This window comes from Oncorhynchus mykiss, chromosome 5, assembly GCF_013265735.2.
Source record: "Oncorhynchus mykiss isolate Arlee chromosome 5, USDA_OmykA_1.1, whole genome shotgun sequence".
In the NCBI taxonomy this organism is placed as follows: domain Eukaryota; kingdom Metazoa; phylum Chordata; class Actinopteri; order Salmoniformes; family Salmonidae; genus Oncorhynchus; species Oncorhynchus mykiss.
Window position 1 is genome coordinate 72,228,863 of NC_048569.1, and position 13,902 is coordinate 72,242,764.

The window sequence follows — 13,902 nt, forward strand, 5'->3', positions numbered from 1 at the left end:
ATAGAGTGCCTTCAGAAAGTTTTCAAACCCCTTCACTTTCCCCCACATTTTGTTGTGTTACAGCCTGAATTTAAAATCGATTCAATTTAGATTTTGTGTCAGTGGCCTACACACAAGACTCCATAATGTCAAAGTGGAATTAGGTTTTTAGAAATGTGTACAAATTAAAAGCTGAAATGTCTTGAGTCAATTTTGTATTCCACCCCTTTGTCAGCCACTTTAATAATGGGAATTGATGGGAAATGATGTAAATATATCACTAGCCACTTTAAACAATGCTACCTTATATAATGTTACTTACCCTACATTATTCATCTCATAGGCATACGTATATACTGTACTCTATATCATCGACTGTATCCTTATGTAATACATGTATCACTAGCCACTTTAACTATGCCACTTTGTTTACATACTCATCTCATATGTATATACTGTACTCGATACCATCTACTGTATCTTGCCTATGCTGCTCTGTACCATCACTCATTCATATATCCTTATGTACATATTCTTTATCCCCTTACACTGTACAAGACAGTAGTTTTGGAATTGTTAGATTACTTGTTGGTTATTACTGCATTGTCGGAACTAGAAGCACAAGCATTTCGCTACACTCGCATTAACATCTGCTAACCATGTGTATGTGACAAATAAAATTTGATTTGATTTGTTATGGCAAGCCTAAATAAGTTCAAGAGTAAAAATATGCTTAACAAGTCACATAAGTTGCACAGATGCAAAAATTGTGTTTAACATGAATGACTACCTCATCTCTGCACACCACACATAAAATGATCTTTAAGGTCTCTGTCAAGCAGTGAATTTCAAAAACAGATTGAAACAAAGACCAGCAAGGTTTTCCAATGCCTCACAAAGGGCACCTATTGGTAGGTGGGTAAATATTAAAAAGTAGATACAGTGCCTTGCGAAAGTATTCGGCCCCCTTGAACTTTGCGACCTTTTGCCCCATTTCAGGCTTCAAACATAAAGATATAAAACTGTATTTTTTGTGAAGAATCAACAACAAGTGGGACACAATCATGAAGTGGAACGACATTTATTGGATATTTCAAACTTTTTTAACAAATCAAAAACTGAAAAATTGGGCGTGCAAAATTATTCAGCCCCCTTAAGTTAATACTTTGTAGCGCCACCTTTTGCTGCGATTACAGCTGTAAGTCGCTTGGGGTATGTCTCTATCAGTTTTGCACATCGAGAAACTGAAATTTTTTCCCATTCCTCCTTGCAAAACAGCTCGAGCTCAGTGAGGTTGGATAGAGAGCATTTGTGAACAGCAGTTTTCAGTTCTTTCCACAGATTCTCGATTGGATTCAGGTCTGGACTTTGACTTGGCCATTCTAACACCTGGATATGTTTACTTTTTAACCATTCCATTGTAGATTTTGCTTTATATTTTGGATCATTGTCTTGTTGGAAGACAAATCTCCGTCCCAGTCTCAGGTCTTTTGCAGACTCCATCAGGTTCTTCCAGAATGGTCCTGTATTTGGCTCCATCCATCTTCCCATCAATTTTAACCATCTTCCCTGTCCCTGCTGAAGAAAAGCAGGCCCAAACCATGATGCTGCCACCACCATGTTTAACAGTGAGGATGGTGTGTTCAGGGTGATGAGCTGTGTTGCTTTTACGCCAAACATAACGTTTTGCATTGTTGCCAAAAAGTTCAATTTTGGTTTCATCTGACCAGAGCACCTTCTTCCACATGTTTGGTGTGTCTCCCAGGTGGCTTGTGGCAAACTTTAAACAACACTTTTTATGGATATCTTTAAGAAATGGCTTTCTTCTTGCCACTCTTCCATAAAGGCCAGATTTGTGCAATATACGGCTGATTGTTGTCCTATGGACAGAGTCTCCCACCTCAGCTGTAGATCTCTGCAGTTCATCCAGAGTGATCATGGGCCTCTTGGCTGCATCTCTGATCAGTCTTCTCCTTGTATGAGCTGAAAGTTTAGAGGGACGGCCAGGTCTTGGTAGATTTGCAGTGGTCTGATACTCCTTCCATTTCAATATTATTGCTTGCACAGTGCTCCTTGGGATGTTTAAAGCTTGGGAAATCTTTTTGTATCCAAATCCGGCTTTAAACTTCTTCACAACAGTATCTCGGACCTGCCTGGTGTGTTCCTTGTTCTTCATGATGCTCTCTGCGCTTTTGACGGACCTCTGAGACTATCACAGTGCAGGTGCATTTATACGGAGACTTGATTACACACAGGTGGATTGTATTTATCATCATTAGTCATTTAGGTCAACATTGGATCATTCAGAGATCCTCACTGAACTTCTGGAGAGAGTTTGCTGCACTGAAAGTAAAGGGGCTGAATAATTTTGCACGCCCAATTTTTCAGTTTTTGATTTGTTAAAAAAGTTTGAAATATCCAATAAATGTCGTTCCACTTCATGATTGTGTCCCACTTGTTGTTGATTCTTCACAAAAAAAAATAGTTTTATATCTTTATGTTTGAAGCCTGAAATGTGGCAAAAGGTCGCAAAGTTCAAGGGGGCCGAATACTTTCGCAAGGCACTGTATTTAACATCCCTTTGAGCATGGAGAAGTTATTAATTACACTTTGGATGGTGTATCAATACACCCAATCACTACAAAAATACAGGCGTCCTTCCTAACTCAGTTGCCTGATAGGAAGGAAACTGCTCAGGGATTTCACAATGAGGCTGTGATAGCTGAAAACTGAGGATGGATCAAAGAAATTGTAGTTACTCCACAATACTAACCTAAATGACAGAGTGAAAAGAAGAAAGCCAGTACAAAAAAAATTATTCCAAAACATGCATCCTTTTTGCAATAAGGCACTAATGTAAAACTGCAAAAAAATGTACTAAACAAATTAACTTTATGTCCTGAAAACAAAGTGTTGTTTGGGGCAAATCCAACACAACAGCACCATTCTACATATTTTCAGGACAATAATCTAAAACACAAGGCCAATTATATACTGGAGTTGCTTACCAAGACAACATTTAATGTTCCTGAGTGACCTAGTTACAGTTTTGACTTAAAACTATGGCAAGACTTAAATGGCTGTGTTGTAATGATCAACTAACAACTTGACTTTTTTTTTTTTATACTAATTGGCATATATTGTACTATCCAGGTGTGCAAAGTTCTTAGAAACTTACCCAGAAAGACTCACAGCTGTAGTTGCTGCCAAAGGTGATTCTAACATGTATTGACTCAGGGGGTTGAATACTTATCGAATCAAGATATATTAGTGTTTTGTGTTTTATAAATTGATTTTTTTAAAATCTTCAACTTAGACATTGTAGAGTATTTTGTGTAGATCGTTGACAATTCTTTTTCAATTTTAATCCCATGTGTAACACATCAAACTGTGGAAAAAGTCAAGGGGTGTGAATACTTTTTGAAGGCACTGTATCAAAAGCACCACTATCTAAATTCAACATCAGAACTGTTTGATTGGCTCAGACTCTGATACCCATAAGTCAGAGTAGGTAGAAGTTGCCCCACCACTGATACAGGGTCAGATTTTGTATCCCTCTAATGGTTATGTGATCTGATGCTAGATCAGGGGTTAATAGCCATTTCTTCTTCTTGCTGTCTGGTGTGCCATTGTCCTGAAAGGAGAAGTGTTCAGACATGGCTGCCAGAGCTTGATACCGATGGGAAATGGTGTTCTTCACCTCCTTGGGTAGCTCAGCATAACTACAGGGATGATAGAGAGAGAGTGAGAGAACTTACAAATCATCAGTGAAACTGGGAATAATCACTATCATTAGTTTCCGCCAAGTGGTTCAATAAAAGACAGGTAAAGTGTGATGCATAAACCCAGCCGGCCTGTGACACTATGCATAGATAACAGAGAGTAGCAGCAGTGTAGAATGGGGGGGGGGGGGGGGGGGGAAATTGCAAATAGTCTGAGTAGCCATTTGATTAGCTGATGGAAATTAGGTCAAAACTGATTTAAGTTTCCCTGCATTAATGTCCCTGGCCAATAGGAGCGCCGCCTCTGGATGAGCGTTTTCCTGTTTGCTTATGGCGGTATTCAGCTCACTGAGTGCGATCGTAGTGCCAGCATCGGTCTGTGATGGTATGTAGACAGCTACATCTCATAGTTTTGATGTCTTCACTATTATTCTACAATGAAGGAAATATTAAAAATAAAGAAAAACCCTGGAATGGGTAGGTGTGTCCAAACCTTTGACTGGTACTGTATATTAGAGCAAGCATGCAGAGATGTTCAGTGTGGTGTGTGTGTGTGTGATATTCTTACCTCAGTTATCCCTCTGAAGAGTTGTACCGGTTCCTCTTTCCCTGGACAGAAGGCAAAGGTACACAAAGCCCAGGCCGACTTGTCCTCAAACCCAGCCAGCATCTTAAACTGACCTGGGCCGATGCCCAAAGGCATCTTAAGGCTAAGTTCATCATTAGAACCATAGGATCCTATATAATAAAATAAAAAACATCTTAAGGCTGTTCATCATGAGAACCAGATGATCCTATATAATTTAAAAAAAGCAAAAAAAGTGAATCATTAGAACCAAACTGGGTCCTTAACAGTTCACACACGCTTACATAATAATTGTTAACTTTACATTTACTGTCGGTAACTGTATTCATTTATACATAACATAGGCTTTGTAGCTTGTATGAGTCATTGCTTACCTTCTGGCTTCAGTTTATTCAGGAACCATTGATAAGGTGTACTCACAGTCCACTAGTTTGTAGGGAAACTTGTCCCCCAGGATCTGAATCCCCTGTTGGTCAGAGAACAGAGCAGTATATTAAATAGCATGGACTTTTAGTCAGACTGCAAAACTTCTGTAACTCAGTTAATGTTATCTTTGTACAACACATATCTCCATCTATTTATTGTCTTTATTTAACTAGGCAAGTCAGTTAAGAACAATTTTTTTTTTACAATGACGGCCTATCAAAAGGCCTCTTGCTGTGACAGGGGCTGGGATTTTAAAAATGTAGAAATATAGGACAAAACACACATCACGACAAGAGCCAACACTACATAAAGACATAACTAAGACAACATAGCAAGGCAGCAACACAACATGGTAGAAACACAAAACATTGTACAAACATTATTAGGCACAAACAACAGCACAAAGGGGAAGAAGGTAGAGACAACAATACATCACGCAAAGCAGTCACAACGGATGGGTATAATTTGTGGAACGTTCCAACAGGAATCTGTTCCAAAAACTTCGTTAATAACAAGGATGCCAACAAACAACGCATACAAAGTAGCATGATCAACTCACCACGTAGCTTATTCTTAATATGTTTGTCCATAGGCTACCAGAGTGAGGACAGACATTTTTCGGAATAAACCTGGTGCGTGGAAAAACTTAACAAAATTGCCCACTCCCTACCCGGTATCCTGTTCTGCCGCTATACAACTGTGTATGCGTTGTTTGTTGGCATCCTTGTTATTTACGAAGTTTTTGGAACAGATTCCTGTTGGAACGTTCCACAAATTATACCCACCTAAGAGTGTCCACGATTGAGTCTTTGAATTTAGAGATTGAGATGAAACCGTCCAGTTTGAGTGTTTGTTGCAGCGAACTGAAGAGACGAGCGACCCAGGGATCGGTGTGCTTTCAGGACCTTAAATAGAATGTGACTGGCAGAACGGGTGTTGTATGTGGAGGATCAGGGCTGCAGTAGATATCTCAGATAGGGGGGAGTGAGGCCTAAAATGGTTTTATAAATAAGCATCAACCAGTGGGTCTTGCGAGGGGTATACTTAGATGACCAGTTTACAGAGGAGTATAGAATGCAGTGATGTGTCCTATAAGGAGCATTGGTGGCAAATCTGATGGTCGAATGGTAAAGAACATATCGAGAGCACCCTTACCTGCCGATCTATAAATGATGTCTCCGTAATCTAGGTGGTGAACCGTAATCTATTTGTATCGGCTAATAACAGCTATCAAACCATTTGATATGTGCAAGTGTAATCTAAAACCACCACCACATTCCCCGTCAGTCATTTCCATGCATTCACATGGGTTGGCTGCCATGGCTAGAGCCAAAGTAAAGCCTCTAATAAACAGCACACGCTGCAACGTTTAATGTTCCCAATAGGGCTTTTCTAAATGGAATGTCGGTTCTTGTGAACCATTCTGCTACCTCTTCTAGTTTATTTGCGTTTCCAGTCACGAAGACCACAGATCTCCCGGTTGGGACAGCCATGTTGATTCCTCTTGTTGTCCGGAAGATAATCACCAACGGACCAGAACTCGCCGGGCCGCAAAGGCATCCGATTCTACGTCAGACAATGACAGGCTTCTGTCAAGAATCTCAGCAAATCAGCATTAGACTAGGATCTCCGCCTATTCAGAGCTATCCAATCGAAATGTAGTTGTGTACAGCTCGGAATAATGTCCGGGTGAACATGCCATGTGGGAAAGATAGGGAGCTGAAAATCCAAACATTTCTAGCTTGATAATACGTTTTTCGACCAATTGACAATCTACCAATTGCTACCGTTACACATTTATAATGTCCTGCCTGTTCCTGAATCTTAGCTAGCTTGTTCAAAGCTAATCGAAAGTATTCTAACGTTAGTTTGTTTACAAGAAGCTAGCTAGCTACTGATATAGACCTAGCAAGTGTTAAAGATGAGTCTTCTACCTCGCACTGCCGAGGAGTTCAGTTCTGCAGAGTACTGGGAACGCTTCTTCAAGAAGAGAGGAGAGAAGGCTTTTGAGTGGTATGGAGACTACAACAAACTCTGTGGCATGCTGCACAAATACATCAAACCGCGGGATAAGGTGAGCAGATACACTGACAACCTGACATGTAGGAAAATGCCCCCTAAAATTGTTCCGACTCCACAGTCAATTTGTCTTCTGCTGAATTTCTTTCTACTGAAGAGCCATGTACGTCTTGTATTATATGACGCACGGAAGAATTCCTATCCAAATGACAGGGTCCTTTAACAGACTCTTTTATCCAACGCGACTTACAGTCATGCGTATCTTGTCTCCTCTGTCCCAGGTCTTGGTGGTGGGCTGTGGTAACTCTGAGCTGAGTGAGCAGCTGTATGACGTTGGCTACAGACATCTGACCAACATTGACATTAGTGAGACGGTGGTGAATCACATGAACCAGAAGAATGCCAAGCAGCGCCCAGACCTGACCTTCCAGACGGTGGATGCCACCCAGACGCCCTACGAGGACGGAAGCTACCAGGCTGTACTGGACAAGGGGACACTGGACGCCATGGCCTCCCAGGAGGGGGCTCTAGCTGGGAGGATGCTGGCTGAGGTGTGCTGGTGTGGAGTAGCTTGACAGGGATTATAAAATAGTTTAACAAAGCCAGAAGCACTGCACATAGAGTAGCACTCCAGGAGTGTTGGCTACCTCTGGTATACATACATCTGTTAGTAAAATGTGTCTTAAAGTTTATTCACATGCAATAAACCCTTTATGCCTTGTGTTTGTGTAGGTGGGCCGTGTCCTGGGTATAGGAGGCCGCTACGTCTGTGTGACCCTGGCCCAGGAGAGTGTCATCAAGCTGGCTGTGGAGCACTTCATCCAGGTAAAAGGCTTAGGTTAGATGCATTGATAGTGATAGATGGTTTCCTTACCTACTTTAATTCAATTCACTCAGGATAAGAGCATTTTCAAAATTATTGAAATGTTAATGTAGGTGGGCTGGGCTGTGAGACTCCATTGTCTGGGTGACCCAGAGAGCCAGGAGGACTCTTCCTTCGCTCTGCCTGTCTTCGTATTGGTTTGCACAAAGTTCCGCCAGCCAATGCCCATGCCCATCCTGGAGATGTGCCAAGGGGAGGATGGTATCCCCGTGAGGCTTCCCATGGTGGCAGACCTGCTGTCTGTGGTGAGAGAGCGCCAGGCATACGCCATGCTGAGACAGAGGCTCCGTACAGGTACAGACGCGACCTCTACCCCCTCGTTGACCCTCTGCCATGCCCCCACTGGGCGACCCCGCTACACTCTCACCGTACAGGACTGCCCCCCTGGTGCCAAGGTTCCTCGTGCAAACCACTTTGCCATCTTCATAGGTGAGGGACAGAATTTGTCGTTTATCGGCACACCTGGGTGGAAAAACATGGATATGTTTGTCTTTCCTTTCTGCTCTTGGCTGCATTCTAAACCTGGCTCTTCCTGTCTCAACCCCAACAGTGCCTCAGGGCAGAGAGACTGATTGGCTGTACGGCTTGGCTGAGGGGCGGGGCCAACTAGCGGCTAGCGCTAACTTCAGACGTCTGGTTGTCGTGGCCATGCACAGAGAACAGGAGTATACCGACATGCAGGCTGTCCAATCAGAGCTCTCCCCCATGGTGATGGAACTCGCCCCCCCTGGGATGCCAGCCAATCAGAAAGTAGGGAAGTTGTGATTATTCTATTTTGGGTTGTAGTTAAAAAAAAACATGTTTCCTCATTTCTCTATCATCTGGCCGCCTTCACCCATTTTCCCCGTCTCCCTCTCTCCATCCCTGTCCCTCCCCCTGTAGGTTCCGTTCCTGTCGGTGGGAGGTGAGCTGGGTTGGAGGGAGGTGGTGAGTCATGGTACCAGTGATCTGAGTGGTCAGTACTCTGTAGAGGACGTGAGAGGAGAGGATGGTCAGCTCTACCGTAGACTGGTGTTCCTGGGTAACGACGGACTGGTCCAGTCAGAGAGCCGCCTCACTAATCCAGCAGCAGGTGAGAACAAACACACACAGTTTTTATTATTTGGTGAGTTCAGTAGCTAACCGTTTCTTTAACTTTAGCAGCAGCCTCGTCTCAGAAGAATAAAAAGAGCAGAAGGAAAGCCAAGCCCTCTGCCCCTCTCCCAATGACAACCCCATCCCAGACACCAGGTGGCGCCCTGGAGGTGGACAAAGGCTATCTATGCTGTGCCCACCACAGGGTCATGGTGGCTGGCCTCGCCATGCTAGGAGTGGGCACCGACCACAACAAAGGTAGGTGTATTTGCCAGCATTGTCTGCAAGTCAGTCGCCCTGCCCACATACCTGCCAAATAGCAGTCTCTTTGACACCTTTTCTCAAATCCACTATTTTTGCCTACAGAAAGTTTGGTCACTTGACATGACAGATCTGATGAATCAGCCAAATGTCTCCTGTCTGTCATGTCTCCTATAACTTCTCTGTAGATGTCCCAGTGTCAGTGCTCCTGGTGGGACTGGGTGGAGGAGGGCTGCCCCAGTTCCTGCGGGACTTTGTACCTGGAGCCAGGGTGGAGGTGGTGGAGCTGGATCCGGCAGTACTGGAGGTGGCTCAGGGATGGTTCGGCTTCACACCTGATGACAGGCTCACTGTCACACTGGGAGATGGACTGGAACACATTAACAACATTGAGAGAGAAGGTGAGAGTGCTGGGAGGGAGGGGGACGAGAGAGGGAGATGAGGAAGAGATACCGGATACACATTGAAGGTGGGAGGGGGAAAGTAAAAGGTTGCTTCAAGAGCACATTTGTAACCTCGAGCATGCACATGATTAACATTATTCTCTTACCTGTCTAGGTGGTCATCAGTATGATGTCATCATGTTTGACGTGGACAGTAAGGACCCCAGTTTGGGGATGAGCTGTCCTCCTCCTGCCTTCGTAGAAACAGCCTTCCTGGAGAGAGTTGGCAATCTGCTGACATCTCGAGGTACAGTAAGTTTTTTTTATAACTTTCAAGGAGCTAGCCTGCTTTATTTTCCAAATCTAAAATGTAACATTTTTCAAAGCCTGTAGACCTAGGTCTTATCGAGGTGTGTCATGTATCTCACCATATTACACCCTCCCTCCTCCCTCCCTGTCCGCCTCTGTCACCCCTCCCCACCAGGTGTGTTCATGTTGAACCTTGTGTGTCGTGACTCTGCATTGAAGAAGAGTGTGTTGGGTCGTGTGCGGGGTGTGTTCCCGCGTGTGCTCTCCCGGGGCATCGAGGGGGAGGTCAACGAGGTGCTGCTGTGCTCCAGGGGAACGAGGGAGACAGGGGTCCCGCCCAGCCTGCTGAAGGCAGGGAAGACTCTACAGGTAGCACTGGGCATGAACAGCAGTAGAACAGCAACCTGCATCCCTCAGATAGACATCACTGAGCTGCTAGAGGACCTGAACGTGGCATGAGGGAGAGGGGGATGAGGAGAAGAGGACAATGTGAAAAAGTATCATTTTAATTCTCAAAATGCTACATGCAATAATGTATGAAATAAAAATGTTAAGGTGTATACTGAACAAAAATATAAATGCTACATGTGATAATTTCAGAGTTGCAGTTCATATTAGGAAATAATTTGATTTAAATAAAATAATTAGGCCCTAACCTATGGATTTCACGACTGGGAATACAGATATGCATCTGTAGAGCATGGATCAGGAAACCAGTCAGTATCTGGTGTGACCACCATTTGCCTCATGCAGTGTGACACATCTCCTTCGCATAGAGTTTATCAGGCTGTTGATAGTGGCCAATGGACTGTTGTCCCACTCTTCAATGGATTTGCGAAGTTGCTGGATATTGGCGGGAACTGGAACACGCTGTCGTACACGTCGATCCAGATCATCCCAAACATGCTCATTGGGTGACATATCTGGTGAGCATGCAAGCTATGGAAGAAGTGGGACATTTTCACCTTCCAGGAAATGTGTACAGAATAAATAAACGTTTTATTCTCAAACTTTTCTCTGGTGTTTATTGATGATGAACCCTGGAGTGATTTTCTTATGCTTATAGTTGGTTTCAAGATATTTTAGAATATCATTTTTTTTCTGGCAGATTTTCATCTGAAATCTTTTGCATAAAGATCCCCCTACCCACAGCTGATTTGATACAGCACTGCCTCTCACTCACACATACTCTCTCTCACTGCCAAAGAATGCAGCCGTGTTATTTACAGTAGATGAATCGTGTGGCATGGTTACAGTCTCCAGACTACATGGTCAAGAGAGACAGTTACTGCGAGGTGGGTGTGATTTAAATAGCCCTGGGCTGGAGGCGGGGAATATTACCTGTCTGTCAAGCAAAATCAATATTTTAACTGGCCATCTGTTCTGTTAACAGCCATGAATGGGCGTGCAGACTTTTTGGCAACTACTGCACAGATTTGTACGCATGCGCAGAGAGAGACCCGTTAACTGTCAAATTGATCAAATTGTCATCGAGTTGTTTCACTGGCTTAACCGTGTCGAATCAGATTCAAAGTCCACCGGAGGAAATGTTACCTACACGATTCTCTCTTTGACTTTTTGGGATCGTCTTTTCCAACAGGAAGTAAATATTAAACACAGGGTGTAACTTGCGTGTGGGTTAGGCTTGCTCGTACAGGGTGTCTGGACCACGGCGGTGCCAAGTTGGATTTGACAGTACCATTGCTAACGTTAACAGCAAGACAAGAGAGAGAACGGATTTTTAGACCGACTACCAGGTATCCAGATAGCCGCTAGCTAAAAAAAACTAGAAATAATGTATACATATACAAACTTACTATTTATTTTAGTGGCATGCCGATTCAATAAATATCAACAGGGCCAGCACTCACTTGAAGTTGTTGTTAGCCCTGTGATAGCTACAATAGCTTGCTCACTGGTTGTTGTCAGCTCAGCTATCAAAATATCCCAAATAACATTATTTTTGAATGCTTAAATTTATTCGTGTAAATTTGGCAAATGTGCTTGTCCACAATTATGTCATTCTTCCCAGGTTAACCGAACCAGAAAGTTCGGTCCGGATGGTGTTGTCTGTACAAATTCAGGTGGTTGACAGTCGGACGGGCACTGTCGCCATGGGCAACCGGGGGATGGAGGAGCTGATCCCCTTGGTGAATAGGCTCCAGGACGCCTTCAGCACCATTGGCCAGAGCTGCAACCTAGACCTGCCGCAGATAGCGGTCGTTGGCGGTCAGAGCGCAGGCAAGAGCTCTGTCCTGGAGAACTTTGTGGGCAGGTATGGTAGTCAGACCTAGCTAGTGACCATCAACAATAAGACATCAGCTAATGCGCCAGAACCATTCATGTGCAGGAAACCTTCATGATGTTATTCAATAATGGGTTATTCAGATGCTGGCTGTTTTGAGTTTGGTAGAGATTCATGGTTCCCAACAGTTGACCTCTCCAAATGAATGCACACTGCAGACAGACACCCTCTCCTATTCAGTGAGCGCTAGCATGGGTTGTTTACTAAACCCTCTGCCAAGGGTAGTTGTGTTTGAAGCAGCTGATCCTTCTCCATTGTTACAAATTAGTTAAGTTATGTGACAATAGGCATGATGTGTAAACAAGTGTTTTCAGATCATAGCAGATGGAGAGAGGAGACAATAAGATTATCTCCTTTTCTTTCACAGCATGGTTGGCTTGAAGTGGGGGCTCAGAGGAGGAAGGGGAGGATCATCCTACTCAGTGAATTTCATAAAAATAAAAACCGTGAAAGATTAAGTTATCCTTTTTAGATTAAACTATACTAAATATTTTCACGTCACAAAATAACTGATTAAAACACTGTTTCGCAATGAAGGTCTGCAGTAGCAGCAACAGCAGTCTCCACCAGTGTAACTGCTAACCTGCTTGCTGTCAGAGCATGTGAGGGCAGTTGGAAATCCCGCTCATTTCTCATGGAGCAGTGATTGTGCACCGCTCCGGTGCTCCATGTCCTTTCCAACGCTCCACTGAAAACCGCTCCGCTCTCAGAGGAAAAACAACTGGCACTCCAAATTCGCTCCATTCATAAAAATCCCAATTTAACCAACAGCCATCTATTTTTGTGACTAACTGGATCTACCATTTGGTTTTGAAGTATTGAAACCAAAGCATATGGATTTGAATGAAAAGTATTTGAATAAACATGAAAAGGTGAATGTAAGAAGTACACATTTCAAATAGACTACATGTCATATTAAACAGCATATAAACACGCTAAATAGGTCGGGAGCCTAAGAAGGAACGAAAATGAATGATTTAGTCTATATTATTTCAATTATTTCAAGGCTATAGCTTATAAAGAAATACATTGTGAAGCATTTGCCAGTGCGACACAATAGACTGGTAGGGACATAAAGCGCTCAGCATTTAAACAATATTTAGTTGTATTAAATCATTATAGTCTATAAATTGTGCATATAGGCTGTGACTTACTTATAATGAAATACAAATTAAACGAAAGTGCCTTTTTAATTAATTTTTAGAAACACCAGTTTGGTCAGTCTGTGGATTCAGGCTCGTGCGATGGTGCCTGGAGAGCAGGCCAGCAGCGGAGAATATTCTCTCCGCACTTGCAGAGCCACTGGGGATCCTAAACACCCTTTAGGCCACTCTTGCCAGGCTGGGCAGAGATGCAGAGTTTAATTTTTTTTTTTTTTATATAGGCAGGCCTAAAGGTTTTTAGGAAAAATAACCCAATCAAAACGGAAAGGTCCTTGAACGTAGGAATATGCCAGGCCTATTGGGCCAAAATCAACTATGGCCTATTGTATAGATAATATAACAAAATGAACATTGTTTAAGAGATCTGATTTAAAATAAAATACTTTGCTACAATGACACACTTAGTTATCTACCCAACTCTTTCCTTACTTTTAGCATGTGCACGTAGTAAGTACACCATCAGGCCTTTCGGGATAAGTGTATTTTCAGGTCCCACAATGATTCTTTAGTGGTGGACACTACATCACAGCACTCCCTCTCTTGCTCTTGGTCCTCATCTTTGTAATTCACCTTGATTTAGCACCTGTGTGTTCTATCAGTTTCTTTCTGAAAAGATTTAGTGAACTCCATGACAGTAGCTAAAGCAAGGGGCTATAGCGGCACACAAGTAGACTAAAAAGGCATGCTGGGCCAGGCTTGCCCTGAGCTCGTGAAGTGAGCGCTACTAGATCGAAATTGGAGTGGGCGAGAAGGCCGCCGCTCCAGCCTTCTGGAATCTCGCTCCGCTCACAT

General features: G+C 43.3%; 2 protein-coding genes and 1 pseudogene across 6 annotated transcripts in view; 2 read left to right on the forward strand and 1 right to left on the reverse strand.

The window, feature by feature from the left end:
• Positions 1 to 3,301: 3,301 nt before the first annotated feature.
• Positions 3,302 to 6,349, reverse strand: LOC110522996 (annotated as a pseudogene).
• A 1-nt stretch (position 6,350) lies between these two features.
• Positions 6,351 to 10,652, forward strand: mettl13 (methyltransferase like 13). Of its 3 annotated transcripts, none has more exons than XM_021604224.2 (10): positions 6,351 to 6,787; positions 7,014 to 7,283; positions 7,465 to 7,557; positions 7,669 to 8,044; positions 8,166 to 8,365; positions 8,498 to 8,687; positions 8,756 to 8,947; positions 9,139 to 9,351; positions 9,509 to 9,640; positions 9,818 to 10,652. In XM_021604224.2, the coding sequence occupies exons 1-10, from the start codon at positions 6,635 to 6,637 to the stop codon at positions 10,099 to 10,101; spliced, it is 2,103 nt and encodes a 700-aa protein (XP_021459899.2). In that variant the 5' UTR covers positions 6,351 to 6,634; the 3' UTR covers positions 10,102 to 10,652. The 3 variants fall into 3 exon arrangements, with proteins under 3 accessions (XP_021459899.2, XP_021459900.2, XP_021459901.2); XM_021604225.2 differs by having other exon boundaries at positions 8,759 to 8,947; XM_021604226.2 differs by having other exon boundaries at positions 9,509 to 9,645; positions 9,818 to 10,024.
• A 403-nt stretch (positions 10,653 to 11,055) lies between these two features.
• The window catches only part of LOC110524507 (dynamin-2), a 29,949-nt gene continuing 27,102 nt past the window's right edge, over positions 11,056 to 13,902 (forward strand). For all 3 annotated transcript variants that reach the window (XM_036978304.1, XM_036978302.1, XM_036978303.1), the window contains exons 1-2: positions 11,056 to 11,399; positions 11,675 to 11,917. Coding sequence is in view for 2 of the 3 variants with exons in the window: in XM_036978302.1 (XP_036834197.1) it covers positions 11,703 to 11,917 (215 nt within the window). In the remaining variant the exon portion in view is untranslated. The remainder of the gene's footprint in view (positions 11,400 to 11,674; positions 11,918 to 13,902) is intronic.